This window comes from Schistocerca gregaria, chromosome 5 (genome assembly GCF_023897955.1).
Source record: "Schistocerca gregaria isolate iqSchGreg1 chromosome 5, iqSchGreg1.2, whole genome shotgun sequence".
Classification (NCBI taxonomy): Eukaryota; Metazoa; Arthropoda; class Insecta; order Orthoptera; family Acrididae; genus Schistocerca; species Schistocerca gregaria.
This window is the reverse complement of record NC_064924.1, coordinates 531,906,922-531,928,344: the sequence shown is the minus strand read 5'-3', so window position 1 is coordinate 531,928,344 and position 21,423 is coordinate 531,906,922. Positions and strand designations below refer to the sequence as shown.

At 38.6% G+C, this 21,423-nt stretch overlaps 1 protein-coding gene across 1 annotated transcript in view; it reads left to right on the top strand.

The window, feature by feature from the left end:
* The window catches only part of LOC126273181 (baculoviral IAP repeat-containing protein 6-like), a 135,664-nt gene extending 117,118 nt beyond the window's left edge, over positions 1 to 18,546 (top strand). Inside the window, exon 7 of the mRNA XM_049976683.1 lies at positions 17,043 to 18,546. Coding sequence (XP_049832640.1) covers positions 17,043 to 17,156 — 114 coding nt within the window. The 3' untranslated portion in view covers positions 17,157 to 18,546. The remainder of the gene's footprint in view (positions 1 to 17,042) is intronic.
* Positions 18,547 to 21,423: the final 2,877 nt, after the last annotated feature.

Here is a 21,423-nt window from a genome sequence, read left to right as displayed (position 1 = left end):
TACAAGAGTATTTTAAGAAGCTCTCCAGCCTCAAGTAGTTAGCATAAAATTTACAGCAGCCCTGAAGAAACTGATTCCCAAGAACAGCATGTCAGATCTCCTTTGACAATAGCAGAAGATTAGAAGTACACATGTAGGAAAGATTTGACACTGCATGTGCTGTTACCTCCATAATCACAAAGACTTGTGCTGAGCAAAAAATATCACAGTCAGCAGCAGTGACAGTAAATGGAACTGAAAAATCGCTGAACCCTCAGCCACACCAACTCTAGCCACCAGGTATTCATGTGACAACTATTTTGTCTGATAGTCCTGATGGCTGTTCTTGTAGAAAGAGTTTGTGTGACACTCTCATAGCAGCTCAAAAGGAAACCCCTCTATCGTGTGCTCAGCACCTTAGCAGAAAGAAAATGCAAAGGAGAAAGAAAAACCTGACATCAAAATGTTCCTCATATTGCAGTAGAGCATACGTAAGTGTAGTAAGCTAGCCAGGCCTCAGCTGCCAGCTGATACGCATCTCTAGAGTGGCAAGTTATATGTTTAACCTTTCCTGTGTTTTCCTGCTACTATATTTCTTAAATTTTGTCTAATTTTTTTTCTGTTTATGAAGTTACATCAAGCATATTTAGCTCTAAATGTAAATTTAGACAGTCTCTAGTTCACTTTTCATTTCTTCTGAACAGCCAGCTATGTAGCTCATTAAGGCATCAGTGTCCATTGGTGACACATCAGGAGGTAGCAAGTTGCATATGTAGGTGTCTGTATGCTTTTATAGTTCACTTCTTCTGTTAGATGTGCTACCATGGGTTGGAAGTGTGCATGCTGTGTGTAGACGCAGGGGAGCAGGTCGCAGGTGGTGAACAGCTGGCTGCACTTTTGGCTGTTATCAGTCATTTTGAGGCTACTGCCTCGAGGTTTAGCAGTGTCGGAGAATATGCCCCTGGGCACTACTACCAATGCACCTCCTAATGTATCCAATGCGGTGGATCCACCCTCCCATCAGGATGAGTTGGTGGCAATGCATTTGCATCACCCGAGACGAAGGGCCAATTTGGAGGCTTGCCATCTGGCCTTGCCGATTTGCCCTGTGTGTGAGCAGGTGACCTTTCCTTGAGCTGGATTCAAGGAAGCAAATATGGGTAGTGGTTTGCTAGTTATCAGGAGATCTCATGTTAGATGTGTTATGGAGCCACTTAGGAAGATGGCTTTCAGGGCTGGAAAGAAAACCAGTGTGCACTTAGGCCATCCTCAGTTCGTACAGGTGACTGGCGGAGGTGGTGAAGGCTGCTGGCATTGTATGCTGGGTGCAAGCAGAACTCACAATTTGCAGAGTTGATCAGGATCCTTTAGTTTGGAGCCAAGTGGAGGGTCTCGGCAAAAGGCTTCATAAAGTCTGTTACAGTCTTGGCAGGAGACTTCCAGGTGTGCATTATCGGGTAGGCAATTGCAGCACTCACCTTGATAGGTCAGGGGTTAACTACACAATACAAGCAGCTACTCGGGTAGCAGAGCCCGTGTGGACTGCACATGAGGGTTTCGTAGGCTCAGCAGTAGTTTGAGGTGCTCTGATCAAATCTCGCCGGTAGATGGGGAAAAAGTAAGTCAGGCGCATTCAGAGTAGACACTTGGGCAGTCAAAATTTTATCAGTAAATTGTCGAAGTACTCATAACAAAGTTTCCGAATTTACTACCTTCCAGGAAAGTTCTTGCACTCAAATTATTCTTGGGACCGAAAACTGGTTGAAACTCGGGTGGAATCGCTGAGATACCAGTGAGTCATGGAATATATATCGGAAATACAGATTAGATGCCATAGGAGGGGAAGTGTTCATTGTAGTTGACAAAAACATTCTCTCTATTGAGGTCGAAGTTGTGTGTGACAAGTCTAGGTGAAACGAGTTAATTATGGAATGTTTTTACTGGCCACCCAATTCCAGTGTGACAGTTCTAGAGTCATTCAAAGTAAGACTATGGTCAGTAGTGCTAAATACCCTCATCACGCAGTATTAGTTGGAAGCAACTTTAATGTACCGTCAAACGCGGTGATTTTGGACACTGGAGCGAATTCGGACAGTATGGCTTATTTGCTCTTTGCCACTGCATAGAAACAGAGTTACTTATTTTAATGTCCGTGCGCCAGTTATTTTAAGTGCAAGATGGCATTTATTGCTTTCCACAACTTTTATTTTGCATCAGTTGTTTCCCTAGGTGAATAATTGACGAACAGTCTGCGTTAAAAAGCCATGCGTTATCGTAAAGTGGAAACTTTCTGTTGTTGCGCCGAGCGGGAAGTTATTGTAACCATATTTGTTGACGCGCTCAGTAGCTAACAGCATTGAGACAATTTCTGTAAAAGTTTGTCGAGTTTCTCGTGCAAGGTTATAAAAGACGACGGTTTTTGTAAAACTGTGTACTGTGTGGGGTGATTTCAGACAATGCCAAGAACGTATAAGAGCAGGAGGGGTGCTACAGTACAGTGAAATTATGACCCGGATTTTTTAGATAAAGCTGTTCGTGATATTCAGAGTGGTAAATTATTGTACAGAAAAGTGTGTGGTATACCTAAATCAACCCTACAAAATAAAGTGCAGGAAGCACATCCGAAAAAAATGGGAGGACAGCCAGTGCTAAATGAAAAAGACGACGAAATGTTGAAGCAAGGTATCTAGAGGGCTGCACATTGGGGATTTCCCTTCACTAAATTGGATATTAGATATTTAGTTAAAGGCTACCTTGATAACTCTCGCTGAAAAGAGAAGAAATTTCATAATTTGGTAGGAGAGAAATGGTTGCATTTATTACTCAGTCAGAAGATCTAAGATATTTTTCTCCAATATCAAGACAAAGCTGGAAAATCTCCCACCTAGCAACGTCATCAACTATGATGAAACCAACATATCAAATGATCAAGGCAAGCAGCATATAATTATGAAACGAGGGAGGAAGCATGATGAAAAAGTGATGGGCTTATCAAAATCTAGTGTCTCAATAATGATGGCAGCTAGTGCTGATGGTAAACTGCTTCCTCCGTACGTCGTTTACAAATCGGAGCATTTGTGGGACACGTGGCAAGAAGGTGGACCACAAGGAACCCCTTTCAATAAGAACAAAAGTGTATGGTTTGAGCTGTCAGTATTTGAAGACTGGTTCTTTACAATATCTTTGCCCCATTTGAAGAGGCAAAACGGGCCAATAGTCATGATTGGAGACAGCTTATCTAGTCACATGTCTTTGTGTTAGTGAAGAGTGTGAGCGGAACAATATTTCATTAATTTTCTGTCCCCCCCCAATAGCTTGCACCTCCTCCAACCGCTTGATGTAAGCTTCTTCGGGCCAATGAAAGCAGCGTGGCGAGCTGTATTAATTGATTGGAAGACACACACTCGTGGGACCATTTCCAAGGATGCCTTTCCATCTCTTCTGAAGCAGAAAAATTTCAGCAAACTCAAAGGAAAACGTAAAGGGTGGATTTCACACCACGGGCCTAATCCCTTTTGATCCAGATGATGTCTTACGAAAATTGCCTGATAATGAGGAGAGTCAGCAAAGCAATGCAGGCACATGGTCTTCCACTTTTGAATAAATGCTCAAAGAAATTTGTTATCCTCCAAATAAGCTTGGTAGTTTCCACCGCTGCCACAAACCAGACGTTCAACTTGGAAAATAAATCACTAGCCGAGATTTTCAAGGAAACTAAAACAGTTCTGAAACAAGTGACAGTGCTTCCAGCAGTAGAGAAAGTGAAAACTACACATCATACAATAACTTTTTACTGCTGAAAGAAGAGGCTTTTCTTGTTACAGAGTAAAAATATAAACTTTGAAACAAGGCAGTATGTTGTACTGGCCACAAATGTTGGTGCTATGGAAGTAAGTGTGAAATTCTTGCGCCCACACGAGAACAGTAAAAACACATTTGTGTTTCCTAATGTCCCCAATGAAGACACAATACAAAAATTGCAGATTTCGAGAATACTTCCCACACCAGTTGAGAAGAGAGGAATGTTCATTTTTCGAGGTGTGCATCAGACTCGAAGACAATCGTTTAAATAAAGTGTTTGCAACTTAATTTAGAATGATGAGTGAGAGAGATATTATTTTGACCTTTTAGTTAAATTACTTTTTGTTTGTTTGTCTCCGTCTGTTTGTAAAATTTCAGTTAAGAACTGAAAAAAAAAATTAAATTCTTGCAAAATAAAAACTTATCTGTAATATATAAAATTCATTATATCATTCCATATCACTTATTCGTAACAAAGGGCTACCTTAAAATGTGTAAAATGTCACCAAAATCAAATAAAAAGCATGTAGAATTTTTTTAAGTTAGTAACTCTCCGAATTCATCTCTGTATACTGTAACTTTGGACAGAGATGTAAAAAAACGTGTGTTCGAAGTCACCATAATCCATGAGGTGACTTTGGACACTTGATTTAACTGCCTCAGATAAATATACCTATGCGTACACTTTCTGGTTCTGGAATATTTTATTTGTTACATATATACCCTACCACTTCCATAACAATCAATTTAATCTAACTTATATATACGAAAGTTACAATCAAAATAACGACAAAACTGCCCGAAGTCACCTGTTTGGCGGTACCAAATATAGTCTGGGATGTGTATGGATTTGTTTAGAGAGGTACAGACAGACAGCCTTGTGAAGTCCTTTTGAAGAATTTTCTGAAAACTGTCTTGAGCAGCTAATTCAGCAACCCACATACAATGGAAAATACCAGAGACCTTAATAGCTACAAACAGGCCAGACCTTATCGAGTGTCATTAGGAGTGGGCTATAGTGATTATGATGTCATTATAGAAACTATCATTACGGAAGTTAATAATTCAGTCAAGAAGGCAAGGAGAGAGTTTCGGCTAGAAAGAGCAGATAAGCAGTTCTTAAAATCACACGTAGACAGTACCTCTATCTTACTTCCAGTAAGATAGAGGTAGAGGAATTGTAGGCAACGTTTAAGAACCATATACCTAATAAGTAGGTTAAGGATGGAGGAAACTCGCCACGGTTTAACAGAAAAATTAGAAAATTCTGAGAAAGCAGAATAATGACACAAAAAGGTTTGTAGAGATTCAAGTGTCTGTGAAAGTCTATGCATGAAGCATAACTGCTACAGACAAACATTACCAATAGGTCTGGCAGAGAACCCAAGAAAATTTAGGACCTAAGTAAAATCGCTAAGTGTGTCTAGGGATTCCGTCCAGCCATTCATTAACAAGTCTGGTGTGGCAGTTGAAGATAGCAAAACGAAAGCTGAAGTTTTAAATTTTGCATTTAAGATTGTTCATACAGAAGAATTGTATAGACAGAACATTTGACCATCAGGTGGACTCCTATGTGGATGAGATATTAATATGCACACCTGGCATAGAGAAACAACTGAAAGAGTTAAAACAGATAAGTTGCCAGATCCTGATGCAATTGCAATTTGGTTTTGAAAAGACTACACTACGGCATTGGCCTCTTACCTAGCTTGCATTTATCGCAATTCTCTTGCCCAGTGCAAAGACCCAAGTGACTAGAAAAAAGTGAAGGCGATTCCTATAAATAATAAGGGCAAAATAACAAACCAACAAAATTACAGACAATATTCTTAACATTGGATTGCTGCAGAATCCTTGAATATATTCTCCATTTGAATGTAATAAATTTTCTTTACCCTGAGAAGCTTATGACCATGAATCAACATGCTCACGTGAAACCCAGCTTGTCCTTTTCTCGCAATATATTGCAAACTGTGGATTAAGGGCAACAGGCAGATTCCACATTTCTAGATTTCGGGACATTTGACATGTTGCTCCATTGCAGACTGTTAAAGAAGGCAAGAACATATGGAATAGGTTACCAGGAATGAGTGTGGTTTGAAGAGTTCATAAGTAATATAACCCAACATGTTACCCTCTACAGTGAGTATTCATCAGATACAAGGGTATTGTCATGAATGCCTCAGGAAAGAGTTATATGACTGTTATTATATACTATGTACATAAATTATCTGGCAGACAGGATGGGCAACAGTCTGCTGCTGTTTGTTGATGATGCTGTGGTGTAGGGGAAGGTGTCGTTGAGTGAGAGGAGGAGGAGGAGGAAGAGGAGATGATGACAAGACGACTCGAAGAAAATTTTTAGTTGGTGTGTTGAGTGGCAGCAAGCTCTAATTGTAGAAAAAAAGAAGTTAATGCAGATGAATAGGAAAAAACAAACCCATAAGGTTCAGGTGCAGAATTGTTAATGTGCTGTTTGACACAGTCCTGTCATTTAAATATGTGTGTGTAATGTTGCAGAGTGATGTGAAATAGTATGGGCATGTGAGGATTTTGGTAGGGAAGGCTAACGGTCAACTTCAGTTTATTGGGAGTATTTTGGGAAACTGGGTCATCTATAAAGGGAACTGCATACAGGACACTAGTGCATCCTATTCTTGAGTACTGCTGTAGTGTTTGGGACCTGTACCAGGTTGGATTAAAGGAAGATTCGAACACAATTCAGATGCAGGCTGCTAATTTGTTGCCATGGGTATGAAGAACGTGCAAGTGTTAGGAGGTGCTTTGGGAACTCAAGTGAGAGTTCCTGGAGGGAAGTTAAAGTTCTTTTTGAGGAACACTATTGAGAAAATTTAGAGAATCGGCCTTTGAAGCTGACTGCAGATTGATTCTACTGCTGGCAACATTTTGCATAATGACCACAAAGACAAGATGTGAGAAAGTAAGGCTCACACCGAGACAGATACACAGTTGTTTTCCTGTGCTCTGTTTTGTGAGTGGAACAGAAAGGGAAATGGCTAGGAGTGGTAGATGGTACACTCTGCCACACACCATATGGTCACTTGTGGAGAATGTATGTATGTATATAGAAGTAGATACATGTATTCAGGATGCATCTTAAGGAACTGGAGCTTGTATCATATTATAAACTCTGGCATTATGTTGTGGCAAAAGAAGCTTTAAAACAGTCTAATCTCTCTGCACTGAGGGGTTTATAGACTCCTGTGTAAAAATTATTTAAGTGGCCATCTTTATAAATGACACACATTACTTTTACATACTCCCTCATGTCCAACTTTTAAGTATGTGTAACTGTAGTCTTTGTTTGTATGTTCTTTATTGTACCTACCACATAATGAAACAGTTGTCCAGGTGTCTGTTGCGGATCTCCACATACAATTTTTATTTCCTTTCATTCTTTGTAGTAATTTAAGTGCACACAATATGCTAAGTAATGCTTCTCTCAAAAATGCAACAAAATTACGATTTAGTGTGCTGTGTGCACATTTAAACCAATTGTTACTTACAGACAGGAAACAGGTTCTCCTTGGAGTAGAATATAATCAGTCTAAGCATCAGAAATAGGATCATCAAAATCATTAAAAAACAGTGATTGATTCAGAACTGTCTTAAATAGAAAAGAACATAAAATTGTTTTCTGTGGCTGACATCACATACAATAACATTTGTTGAAATTGAAAGAATACCCAGAATGATTCCAAATTTGGAGCATATGTAGAAGTTTACCAGCAACAAGAGGTTAAGATTTCATAGAGGTGGTATACGAGGTCATTTCGAAAAGAAAAGATACAATGGCTCGCTGTCCTTAAATAGAACATTTATTTAGAAAATGTCAGTTACATCTTGTTCATTGGATTATTTGTTATTATTCGACATAATCACCCCCGTTATCCAAACATTTGTTAAGTCAGTGGACAAGCTTTTGTATCTCATAGTCATAGAAGGTTGCCGCCTGTTGTCAGAACCACATTTCAACTTCATCTTTGATCTCTTCATCATTGTTGAATGATTTTCCACCAAGGTGTGACTTCAGGTAACGGAAGACATGGAATTCGGTGAGCGCAAGGTCTGGGCTGTATGGCAGATGGTCCAATACATCCCATTTGAATTGTTAGAGTAGTGCTTTGGTTAAGAGCGCTGTGTGAGGCCGAGCATTGTCATGGAGCAAGCAGACTCCATTTGTCAGCATTCCCCTGCATTAGTTTTGAATTGCCCTTCGAATGGTTTCAAAGTCTGGCAATATGTAGCAGCATTAATTGTCATTCTAGGAGGCATAAATTCCAACAGAAGAATGCCTTGTCTGACCCAAAAAACAGTAGCCATGATTTTCTTCACTGAAATTGACGTTTTGCATTTCTTGGCTTTTGGTGAATTCGAATGGCGCCATTGCATTAATTGTTGCTTGGATTCAGGTGTATGGTGATAAACCCACCTCTTGTCACCTGTCACAGTGTCGTCAAGGAACTCATTGCCTGCTTCAGTATAGCGTGTGAGGAAGTAAAGTTCAAAGCTGATCCTTTTCTTTGAGTTCTTCCAAACCCAGCACGCTCCTAATTTCCTGTACCCTAACTTGACAGTCGCAATGTCGTAGAGTTGTCATCGGTCCTACCTTCAGAGAAATGACGACAGCATTTCATTACATTTTGTCGATTCACAATGTTCCCATAAAGAGACAATTTCTTTGTGAATATCCGCTGGTCGCTGACCTTTTGCATGAAGAAAATGTATGATGGAACGCACTTCGGATTTGGCGGGATTCTGAATCGGCGCAGCCATTTTAAACACGACCTACTCCAACCACATGCAACGTTCAACTGCCGAACGACCACTAGGAGAAAGCTAACAGTTCAAGGTTAATACCAGTGTTGCCAACTTGCTCACCAAAACTCTTCTGTTCCTCTGGCATACGGTGTATCTTTACTTTCTGAAATACCCTCGTACTTGTAGGCTTAGCAGTGACCCCTCGTGTTGCCATAAACGTTAGTGTTTTGCAAAATTGAGGTAGTTCAAAGCCATCAAATGAAGTGATAAATTTGAAAGTAACCCCAATAAGCTCACCTTTAAGCACACAGTAACAGCATATACAGGGTGTTTCAAAAATGACCGGTATATTTGAAACGGCAATACAAACTAAACAAGCAGCGATAGAAATACACCGTTTGTTGCAATATGCTTGGGACAACAGTACATTTTCAGGCGGACAAACTTTCGAAATTACAGTAGTTACAATTTTCAACAACAGATGGCGCTGCAAGTGATGTGAAAGATATAGAAGACAACGCAGTCTGTGGGTGCGCCATTCTGTACGTCGTCTTTCTGCTGTAAGCGTGTGTTGTTCACAACGTTCAAGTGTGCTTTGGACAACATGGTTTATTCCTTAGAACAGAGGATTTTTCTGGTGTTGGAATTCCACCGCCTAGAACACAGTGTTGTTGCAACAAGATGAAGTTTTCAACGGAGGTTTAATGTAACCAAAGGACCGAAAAGCGATACAATAAAGGATCTGTTTGAAAAATTTCAGCGGACGGGGAACGTGACGGATGAACGTGCTGGAAAGGTAGGGCGACCGCGTACGGCAACCACAGAGGGCAACGCGCAGCTAGTGCAGCAGGTGATACAACAGCGGCCTCGGGTTTCCGTTCGCCGTTCGCCGTGCAGCTGCGGTCCAAATGACGACAACGTCCACATATCGTCTCATGCGCCAGAGTTTACACCTCTATCCATACAAAATTCAAATGCGGCAACCCCTCAGCGCCGCTACCATTGCTGCACGAGAGACATTCGTTAACGATATAGTGCACAGGATTGATGATGGCGATATGCATGTGGGCAGCATTTGGTTCACTGATGAAGATTATTTTTACCTGGACGGCTTCGTCAATAAACAGAACTGGCATATATGGGGAACCAAAAAGCCCCACGTTGCAGTCCCATCATCCCTGCATCCTCAAAAAGTACTGGTCTGGGCTGCCATTTCTTCCAAAGGAATCATTGGCCCATTTTTCAGATCCGAAACGATTACTGCATCACGCTATGTGCACATTTTTCGTGAATTTGTGGTACAAACTGCCTTAGACGACACTGCGAACACCTCGTGGTTTATGCAAGATGGTGCCCGGCCACATCGCACAGCCGACGTCTTTAATTTCCTGGATGAATATTTCGATGATCGTGTGATTGCTTTGGGCTATCCGAAACATACAGGAGGTGGCTTGGATTGGCCTCCCTATTCGCCAGACATGAACCCCTGTGACTTCTTTCTGTGGGGACACTTGAAAGACCAGGTGTACAGCCAGAATCCAGAAACAATTGAACAGCTGAAGCAGTACATCTCATCTGCATGTGAAGCCAATCCGCCAGAAACGTTGTCAAAGGTTTCGGGTAATTTCATTCAGAAACTACGCCATATTATTGCCACGCATGGTGGATATGTGGCAAATATCGTACTATAGAGTTTCCCAGACCGCAGCGCCATCTGTTGTTGACAATTGTAACTACTGTAATTTCGAAAGTTTGTCTGTCTGAAAATGTACTGTTGTCCCAAGCATATTGCAACAAACGGTGTATTTCTATCGCTGCTTGTTTAGTTTGTATTGCCGTTTCAAATATACCGGTCATTTTTGAAACACCCTGTATGAGAGAGAGAAGTGAATAGAATGGTCACTCCAGGAAACGGATGGGTCATTCTGTGATATTTCGGCTCGCTTGGATCATGCTTCTAAAATAGTGTTGTGGCAGAAGGGTATAGGAGAGGCTTGAATCAGTGTTGAATGTGTACTGGACCAACACATAATGGTGACAGCCATCTTGCTCCCATGAGTGCAGTAGACTGTACAGCTTCATCCACGGAGTTAACCTTAATGTTGAAAAGCATTGCAATGGTAGTTAACCTGCGTAGGTCCATGACTGATCCTGCGTGCTGTGGTTTGGAGGCCATGCACTGCAATTCATTAGTTTTTTAATCCAGAAACAACTAACATCTTAGATAGTAGTGGACACTATTATTGCCCTGCTTAGAGACAGAGTAAGTGTTTTTGGACAAGTCAGTCTTCAAACCTGCTATGGCGATGATCACAATCTTACAGCAGGCTTTTCTGAGTAGCACAACAAATAAAAGCTAAGCGTGAAAGTATGAAGTGCTATTTTATATGGTACGCAATTCCCATTCCTGTGTCTTGTTGGTGTTCCAAACAGCATCTGCTACATTGTGGTTGTCTGGGATGTCAAATTACAGCTCCTTCTTCACAGAGATCTGGCATGTGCATTATTTCAGCATGATGTATTGTGGCAACTTCTGTTGAGTAATGTGCAAACATCTATTGTTTCTTTGCCGAATTGCGTACAAATCATCTTGAAGGAGGTACCCTAGCAACAGGGTTGGTGCCCTCTTTGATTTCAAATTATGATATAAAAGTGCTGACTGCAGTTGTGAATTTTGGAAGCCAGAGATAATGTATAATTGTGTATAACAGCAATGCAATGTACTACACCTACCTTCTTGTGTGAATTTGTCAGCTAGCCTCCTTCTCAACAAGTTTTCAGTAATGTTAGCTGTTGATAAGACAGTATGTGTGTAGGGGGGGGGGGGGGTGTAATCACTTACTATTTAATTTTCTACATCTACATACATACTCCACAAACTGATCTTTTCCAATTAAATTTGCCATTGATGCCTGCAGAGAACCACCACCTTCAGTGCACATCTGTGTGAGCTCCAGTTTCTGATTTTACAGTAGTGATAATTTTATGAGATAGTGGTTGCTTGACACTCTTTGTATTTTAACAGTAATTATTTCTGTGATATATGATGCCCCTCTTACATCATCTGCAACTGGGATTTGGAAAATCTCCATGTCTCAAAATAATTGCATGTTCTGTCAGCCAGCCAACCAACCAACACACTCTTACTAACCTCATCGCACAGCTCCTTTCCCAGTTTCTCATTTGTAAGGGTGTTAGCATACAGCATGATCGAAGACGCTCCATTACTACAGTGTCGCGACAACCTTATATCAGTTGCAACTAAGAGCCTGCAGGGATGGCCACAAAATAAGTTTTATTTTGTAATTGTGCAGAAAAGTATGTGTGCAACTTTTCATGTCAATTTCAATATTCCAGGATTTAGGGTGAAACACATTTTAAATAATGAATGCACTACGAATTTCTTGGGTCTTTTTCAAACTAATCTGGTTGCCTCTGGTATGGGTATGGTGTTCAGACATAACTCACCTACTGCAACTGTGTAGAGCTTGTGTACATCTGCAGAAAGACATTATGTGTCATCTCACAAATTTTGCAAGTGCTATTTGTCCTGTTGAGTGCTGGAGAAACGTTAAGAGCTAGCTGTAGAATGGCATATCCTATGAACTGTGAAGCTATTATGCTATATTACAGTTGATGAGAAGCTAGTGAGCTGCTACAGCCCATAGGCTATAAAATTAACGCCACACACCAGTCACTAACACACCATACTCCTGTCAACCCTCCAATTAAATAACTTCTAAAAATAATTCACTAGCAACAAGGCCTTGTTTTATTTTTACAATTGTTTCCTTTTATAAATAGCTTCAGAGATCTTGATGTTTTATGACAGAGTTGGAGTGAAAGGCCACCTTAGATGCTGGAGAGTTCTCAAGTAATTTTTGATGTGCTGTGTTTAAAAAGTAAAATAAAGCACATTGAGCAGTTTTTAAATTACCAATGAGCCTAATTCTGACAGAAATCATAAACATCTTGTGTCTTCAGAATTTTATGTGGAGAATGGAAAACACTATGATACAAAATTTGAAAAATAATAATAATAATACACCGATTATACAACAGTATATGAACATCTATTTATTTTTTCACTGTAATCAAAAAAATTGCAATCAAATAAATGTACCAGTTGCACTTTTATTTGAAATGTCATAACAGATTACAGCCCTCAAGGCTATCTGCCAATGGTTATACATCTATCATTGTGAGAGTACACACACTAATTTACTGTTGTTGTCACAATGATAAGCATATAGCAACTGGTGTGTGTGCGTGCGTGTGTGTGTGTGTGTGTGTGTGTGTGTGTGTGTGTGTGTGTGTGTGTGTAATTGCAAATCTATACTACAGTGTGGAACCTACCTTGCACTGCCTCATAAGTTGGGCAGGAAATACATAACAAATGTTGTTGTTACACAGAGTAGTTTCATAGACAGTTTTGAGTGTGGTTGTTGCTCTCGCGTAAAACAGCTTACAGGTTTTATTCATATACATCTACATGAGTACTCTGCAATCAACACTTGTTGTTTCGAAGAGAATGCATAGAACTACTTTGACTATTTCTGTGCTGTTCCATTCCTGAATAGCATGTGTGGAAAAACGAACCCATAAATATTTTTGTGGAAGCACTAATTTCTCTCAGTTTATCATGGTCATTTCCCCATATGGAGGTGAACATGAGCAAAATATTTTTGGTATTCGGAGGTGAAAGTTGACGGTCAAAATTTCGTGAAAAGATGTCACTGCATTTGTTTTAACAATTACCACCCTAACTTGTTTATCATATCCAGGACATTTTCTCCCCAATTTTGTGATAATATAAAATGAGTTACTTGTCTTGGAACTTTTTTGATGACCTCCATCAGTCCCTTGTAAGTATCCCATACCACTTGGCAGTTATCTAGAAGAGGATGGACAGATGTAGTGTAGGCAGTCTTTATAGTAGATGTGTTTCACCTTTATGTTCTGCTGATGAAACAGAGTATTTGATTCATCTGCCGCCCAAAAACAGTTCTTAGTTCTTTGTGCTTGACATAATTTCTAATATGTGACATAGTAGCAGTTCTCTGTTTGCAGTAATATTTGCTTATTCATTACCACTTGGAAATGGTTCCTCCACCGACTGTAACTCGTAGTTACATGTACAGTAACATATTTGTGCTCATGAATGTCATCACGAGACCATGTTAGAATTGGATAAAAGATAAAATAAATTCTCTACATGGACACTTTGTGACATTATTCCTTTGTAAAAGGAAACATGTCATGTGACTAGGACAGCCATGTTTGTTCAAAATAGTGTGGATTGTAACTTCGCAGTAGAAGCAGACAAGTGACCATGGGTAACATCTTTACAGGCAGATACAATAGCATGCCATTTACATCTTTTCAGTGTATTGATGTTGGTGAGATGAACTAAGAAATTCCATCATCACAGAGTTCTTAAGTTCACACTGACATAAATCTAAGTAAAAGTCTCTATAGATACAGTTTGTCTCCAATTATTTGTGTAAAAATCTTCCATTGCACTCTTCATTTGCCAGGTGAAATCTTTCCTGTCCATGGGTTTGTACCAATTTATAGCCACTAGATCACATTTAACCCACATCCAGTATTGCAGCACAGCTTTAAGAAGCTAGTTCAATACAGTATGTAATTAGTTGTCTCTGAGACCTGGGACTTCAAAGTTTTGCATGTATATAACAACTTGCCCTCTCTTTTAACTGTTCTAAAATAAGTTGCTAGCTTGTAACCCTTAAGGTGAACGGACACATTTTCTGTGACTTTCTATGATGTTGCATCCTAATGAGCATTACTAATGGAATGTTGTTGAGTTATAACCCTAGTCCATTCTGAGCTACAGCATTTCTCATGTATGCCATTCTCTGAGTAGTGGTTAGCTATGTTGAATCTCTGTATCTCGGAAACAGTTACCCTAGAAAAGATGTCAGGAATATTGGAACTGTATGGCATTTAATATCTAGATGTATGGATACAATGATTAGTTTCAACAATCAGACATGCAGTTACCCTCTTGCTTTCATTCACACCTTCAGTGGAAAAATTTGTCCAGGGCATGCCATAACAATCATAAACTAATACAATCTTCATATTAGTGTGAAGTTCATACTCAGCGACACGCTTGTTGTCACCTACAGATGTGAAATTGGAGCTGAGGTCAAAACTTTCGCCAATGACGATAAAATTGGAACCGGTTATAACGACATCGAAGGGGCTGGGCTGTTCATGGTCATTATAGCCAATACTCATACAAACTGGGTGTTTGCTTTTGTCTTTAAATTTTAGGTTGCCATAGAATTTTAACATTTCAAAAAGTAGCAGAAATGAAATATGTTTGCTGTATTTACAGTACAGAATTTGTGCAGAGAGACTGAAGAGAAATTTACCTTAAATTTATGCAGTACGTACAGCAATAAAATGCCAGCAGCAAGTTAAAATAAATTAAAGGAATAGCAACCATGAACACTGTTCAATAATGTTTAAAACAGTCAGGTATAATGAATGAGATGAGAAATGTTGAGGATGTTTAAAACTTACTGTAAGTGCTGCGTAGAATAATAGTCATGAATGGCATAACTTCATTCCAGATAGTGTATTACAAAAATTAATCAACAGTTCAAAAATGGAAGGACAGTATTCGATACCGATACATAAATTACATGAAGGACTAAACTTTCTCGTATGTTTCTCCTTGAAATGTTGTAGAAATGTGATGTACTGTACCTAACACATTGAAAATATCTCTCACACACAACAACGAAACATCAGTAAAAAATACACTATTAATCCAACTCTGTACTTTGAAAAGGTAACACATTTTGGAATCTTGTTTTTCTACAATCACAGCAAAGATAGTGTTGTTTAGTTTTTTTAACTACTTGCTTTAACTTTGAAATGCTTTACAGCCCAGTGCCCATTTAAGATGTGAGCATGTGTTTTGCATTTGGTGATGCTTTTGTTTTAATGCCTGATTTGAAACTAATAATATAAAGAAAATAAGAGTTGGAAAATAATTCTTACATTGTTGTTACTGATCCCCAAATATGTGACAAACAAAAACGAACATTGGATGTTACACTGATACATTTCTTCAAAAAGTAATTAAAAATACGTTGTTTTATATGATACGTTGCAATAAGCGATATAGTACTAAGCGATTTTTAAATACAGCATTTCAGTGTAGTGCCATGATAGGTCTATGGACTCAAATGAAATATTGTTTTTTTTTTTTTTCACCCCCTACATAGCCACTCCCCCACCCCGCAAGGAACTTCTTGAAAACCAGCCAGCTAATTTGTATTCTGGTAAAGGAAGCCTCTGAATTATCAAATTATTTAAGTGGTGCTCCGACATACCAATAATTCGAGAGGCAATATCTGTGAGCAGTTCACTAACTGTATCTCTAGTACCTCTTATATTTTGATGAAATATGCTAATCCTTCTCTACTTTTAAACAAGACATCTTCTGAAGGTGAGCTCTTACAGGGACTACCATTAAGCAGGTATACCTGTCAGCTGACTTCAAACCAAAAAAGGTATACCTCTAACACAAACTACTATAGGAATTTTTCCATGAGTGATCCCATCATCACCCACTACATTGTCTCCTATAAGCTTTGCCAGCCACCCCTTCCCATACTTATTAAGGTGCAAGCCATGCCTAGTGAAACCTGATCTACTGATTGACGCAACTGGCACCACTGAAATGTGACCCATGCCCTCTGCCATCAGCACCCTCTCCAGCCCCCTGTTATTGCTCCTAACAGCCACATTAAGATGGGCCAATCATGATGCAACAGTTGCATGAAATGCACATTAGTGTCACCAGTTTGAGTAGCTATCTTTACCAGGTCACCACCTACATCATATTCCCAGTCCCTATCAAGTCTGTTTCCCCTCCTTTGTAAAATTCCTGCATAACTCCCCTATGCTGTCAGTTACCTGAGCCAACCCTGCACTAGGCTTCACACAATGCTGGTGACCTGGTACTGACTCCCCAACACTTCCTGCAACTGCTGGCCCACACGTCTACCGTGCGAACTACCTAGAAGCAGAACCTACTTCTTTCTGTTTGACTCTGCAACTAATCTAGGCCTTCCAAATGCTCAGGACTTCTGAATGTTCCCTACATCTACATCTGTTAAATTTCAAAATAAAGGTAGTTACTGACTGTAAGGCAGTGATAGACGCGCTTAAATTTAGTTTGATTGTTAAAATAAAAACAATAATGAAATACTATGTCTTCATCAGCTCATCAGAGATGAATGTGTATTTTCTTTATGACTTTGCATACCGACTTCTGAAGCTATTGAATTCTTCATTATTAATAGAAATGTGGGTCTGAAATGCATAGTTTGTCTTTAGTTACAGACGTTTTTAGCACGTTTGTTATAAGTCTATACAATGGCTAACTCAAATTTTGCACAATTTCTTATGTCTCTGTATCTCCTTTTTTTTATTTGCAGGAACTGAAGGAGTATATAAGGAAACAACGCAGTGGAAAAGAGATTACTGAAGCATATTGTCTGCTAAAGAAAGAACTTGAAAAACTGATTCGTTCAGCAAAGTCATCAGAATAAAGGTTCTCTTCTGGATTGTTCGATGTTCAGATTTTTGCATATATAATAAATCTGTGATAAGTGAGAGGAATTTATTATTATCTGCTGATGTTTCCAGGAGTCACGGCTGTGCAGTGTACAGTTTTTTTTGTCAGCTGTTTATTTTTAACTTGGGAAGAAATTTTTTTTTTTGCAGCAGATTTGTTCGTATTTCATTTATTTTATGTTGTATAATGTTTAAATTTATTTATATTGTACATAAAAGAAATGTAATATTTAAATGTGAAGAAAACAAATAATAAAAGCAGTATATTTAAGTAGAAGTAACCCTGTTGGGAAACAGCAATATGCAACTCTGGTGCTGCACATAAAATTGTGGTCACAGTGGATTCATCTTCCAGAATTAACCATTTGATGGAAAACGAATTCTGCAGCTTTTCTCCTGTATTTCCTTCCTTTGTCTCAGAATTTCTAATGCTGCAATCTGTGATATACACACACAAGCCTCCTCCCCACACCCCTTGAAAAGAAAAGTAAAAAGCGTGTCCGTACAATTTACTACCAGTTTTGTTGTTAGTGCCACTAGTAGAAATCCTTTTTACTTTGGGGGGATGAGATTCACTGTCTACTTTTACATGCTGCTTAAAAATGTGATTTGTGTAATACTGTGTATCTGTAGCTTTGTCTGAATATTTTGTTCTTTGTTATTAAAATATAGCATTTAATTGTTGTTGATAGTTTTAATTAACATTTTAGATAGTGTTGTCGTTCGTGCTTTGAGTGTCATCTAGGTGTAATCATAATATATCACAGCGGAGTGGAAAATTAGCAAAATAACTGTGAAATTATAAATCTGTGAGAATTTGATGTTAAAAAAAAAATCCATATGTATGCTTCATTCCAGCAGCAAAGCAAAACATTGTGGTGGAAACTGTCAAATGATGAATTTATTTCGCATTTGTAATGTGAATTGAGCAATTTGTTTTATTCCCTAAGCAAGATATATATGCAAGCATACTGGAACAAATAATGGACTCGGTAATCAAGTAACATGTTGTTAGAAGTGGTTAAAGAGAGAGAACATTTACACTTTATTGTGAAAAGAATAAATGTACATTGTTCTACTGAATGTTTTTAATTGCTACTATTATATGTGGAAATACCTGTTGTGTGTTTTTTTACCTACAATTTGTAACTTCTCACCTGACATCTCTTATCACACAATTAATGCAGAAATTGGTTACACAATTTTTCATATATTCACATTATTTGTTAGGTTTACCTTTCTCTACAGCCAGTTAAGACTCCTGCAAAAACTGTTTTCCAGATAAATACTACAAGATATATGTTGTGATAACTGTATCATATAAACCATTTTGCACAAACTTAAAAATAAAAAAAGTTCTTCGCATTTTTGTTTCATTGTTGTATGTTACGTGATGCCTGTTTAATAAATAACTTCATGGTAACAGAAGTGCCAGTCTGAAATTTATGGACATGAGTCATAACTTGTTTCAGAAATTGATACAGTGAAACCTCTATATAACGTTTTTCAAGGGACCACAAATTCTGAACACTGTATAGAGGAAATCACTATAAAGAGGAAGGCTTCCAAATAATTATAGAGCATTACTTAAGACAGGGATACCACTAATCAGCTTTGACAAATGGTGCCATAGATGACATTTTAAATTTTCACAATGCCATAATATGATATTCATTGCAAATGATCAATGTATCAAATGATTAGTTTTTTTGTAAATAAAAAATGGGGCCCAGTAGGTGGATGGGTGAAAGTAAATGGATCAGTTTGTACCGTAAAAAGTTATAACAGATTCTTAAGATATGATATCGTTGTCCAAAGCTGACAGGTGGTATTCTGTTCTTCACTTGACCCACTTACAGAATAAGAGCCAAATTTTGTTTATGATATACTGCACATATTACATAAAAACACAGTAAGTAGTGCAGATTAAAAAAGAATTAGTTACAAAAAAATTACTTTAATAATTATGGAATGGAACTTAAATTTGAACAAAACTCTTGGAACCTATGCAATCTGAAAATCACATACCTATGATTTTTTAAAAATATTCAAGCATGTTTGTTTCCTATTTCTCCTTGACTGTATGGCAATCATTTATTGCTCGTTCTGTCCTCAAGTCTATGGGCCATCATATATCTCCTGAATGTTTCAAAGGCTTCGGCTGCCTTTGGATATGAGGGCACAGGGTCATCTACCTTGTCACTGTCACTTTCACTACCACTATTATTCTCCAAGCTTCTCTCTGCAGTCAGCTCCTCAATACTTTGTACTCCTGTAGTTGCCACGTTGTCATCCACAGCCACTAAGTCCTCAAAAGTGACAATCACTGCCTAGTAATTCCTGAAACTCTTGCAGATCACTTGCAACAGCTTCCACAGGAGTTGCCATCTCATTCTCACAGAATCCGCTTTTGTGAAACAGTTTTTAATAGTTTCAGCACTGACTTCCCTCCACGAGTACATAATTAAATTCATTGCATGTAAAATATTCAGCTTCAGTTGTGAGCTCTGCTGGCTTCCCGGTTTTCTTTGGCCCATCATATTCAAGGCCTTTTTTTACAAGGGCTGTACTATTCCCAAGTCCAAAGGTTGCAGGAAAAATACTTTCACATTTCTCAGAAAGGATACGTCTGGTGGATGTGCTGCACATCTATCCACAAACAGCACCACTCCACATTTTGGCATCAAATTCTCTGAGAAAACGTAAAAATATATCACTCGTCATCCATGCCTTGGCATTGTTTGTGTATTTGCACGGAAACGTGGAAATGTTTTTGAAGCACCTCGGAGTTTTTGGCTTCCCGATAACCAAAGGTTTCAGTTTTTCACTGTCATCGGCATTTGCACACAACAAAACGGTAAGACGTTTCTTGATCTTCTTACCGCCATAGCAATTTTCCCCACGAAAAGTAAATGTCTTATCCAGCATTAAATTGAAAAAACATGCCGCTTTCGTCAGTGTTAAATGTCACCCAGTTTGTAGCCATGTATCAGAATAGGGAGAGTCTGCATCCACTGAGTTGCAGCTGGTTCGTCCACACTTTTACTTTCTCCACATTCCGCTTTGTATACACCACCATTATGCTGTCAAAATTTATTAATCCGTCCACTGGATGCCTTAAAATTTTCCATTCCTAATTGCAGTGATATTTGAAGCACCTTCTCCTTCAGAATAGTTAAGTTTATAGGAATGTTTGCAGTACATTCTTGCTGAAACCAAGTTAATAAAACTTCCTCCATTTCATCGTAAGTCGAGTATTTCACAGGCATACGTTTCAAATTTCCACAATTCTCAAACCCTTCCATTATCGACGATCTGTTTTGATAGTAGTGTTGAGTGTACCAGTTCAAATTGCTTCGCTAGCTCCACGTGACTCTCACCAGGAGATGCCTCCACTTTTTTTAATAACAAAAAACTTCTCTTCCGCAGAAATGTTCTTCCACTTTTCACTCATGTCCACTGATGAAAGCTTTTTTTAAAAAAAAAAAAAAAAAAAAAAAAAAAAGTTATGTTGAAGACACACACTCACTAGACACACAAACTGTTTGCTATTCAGCTATGAATACAAAGCATTGACTGAAATGGCACCAAAAAGATCGCAAGCAGAATGTGCATCACATGTCATGTGACCGGGTTCTGCCGCTGACATGTGAAATACACTGAGCACGGGCTTTCTGAGCCGGTGCAAATTGTGAATACACAGAACGGAAAACTGTGTGTCTACATCCAGTCTCTTAAACGTTATAAAGAGGTAAATAATTGACCAGGGTTCCAAAAATATGAGCATTACATGGAGGAAATTGTAATATAGAGAAAACTCAGTAAAGAGGAAAATTTAACATTATTTATATGGGCTTTTAGTTGGGACCGAAAAAAATGGATGTAATATAGAGGAAAACATTATATGGAGGAACGTTATAAAGAGGTTTCACTGTAATTGGAAGTGTTACGTGTTATTGAAAAAGAGCATATACTCATCAAACAGCAGAGCACAAACAATTAAAGAAAAGGAAAGACTCGGTTAATAAACTCTTTCTTATAGTGAAGCCTGCACCATGTATTGACTGCAGCTGTTAGGATTAACTTTTTCGTAATATATTCATTCCAATTCTATTAAAAAAAAAAAAAATCTGCTATGAAGTGTACAACAAACCTTTAATGATGTCATGGTCAAAAATATAGACTTGAGAAAGAAGCACCACTGAAGGTGGATATCAACATTCAAGGTGTCTTTGGTGTAGT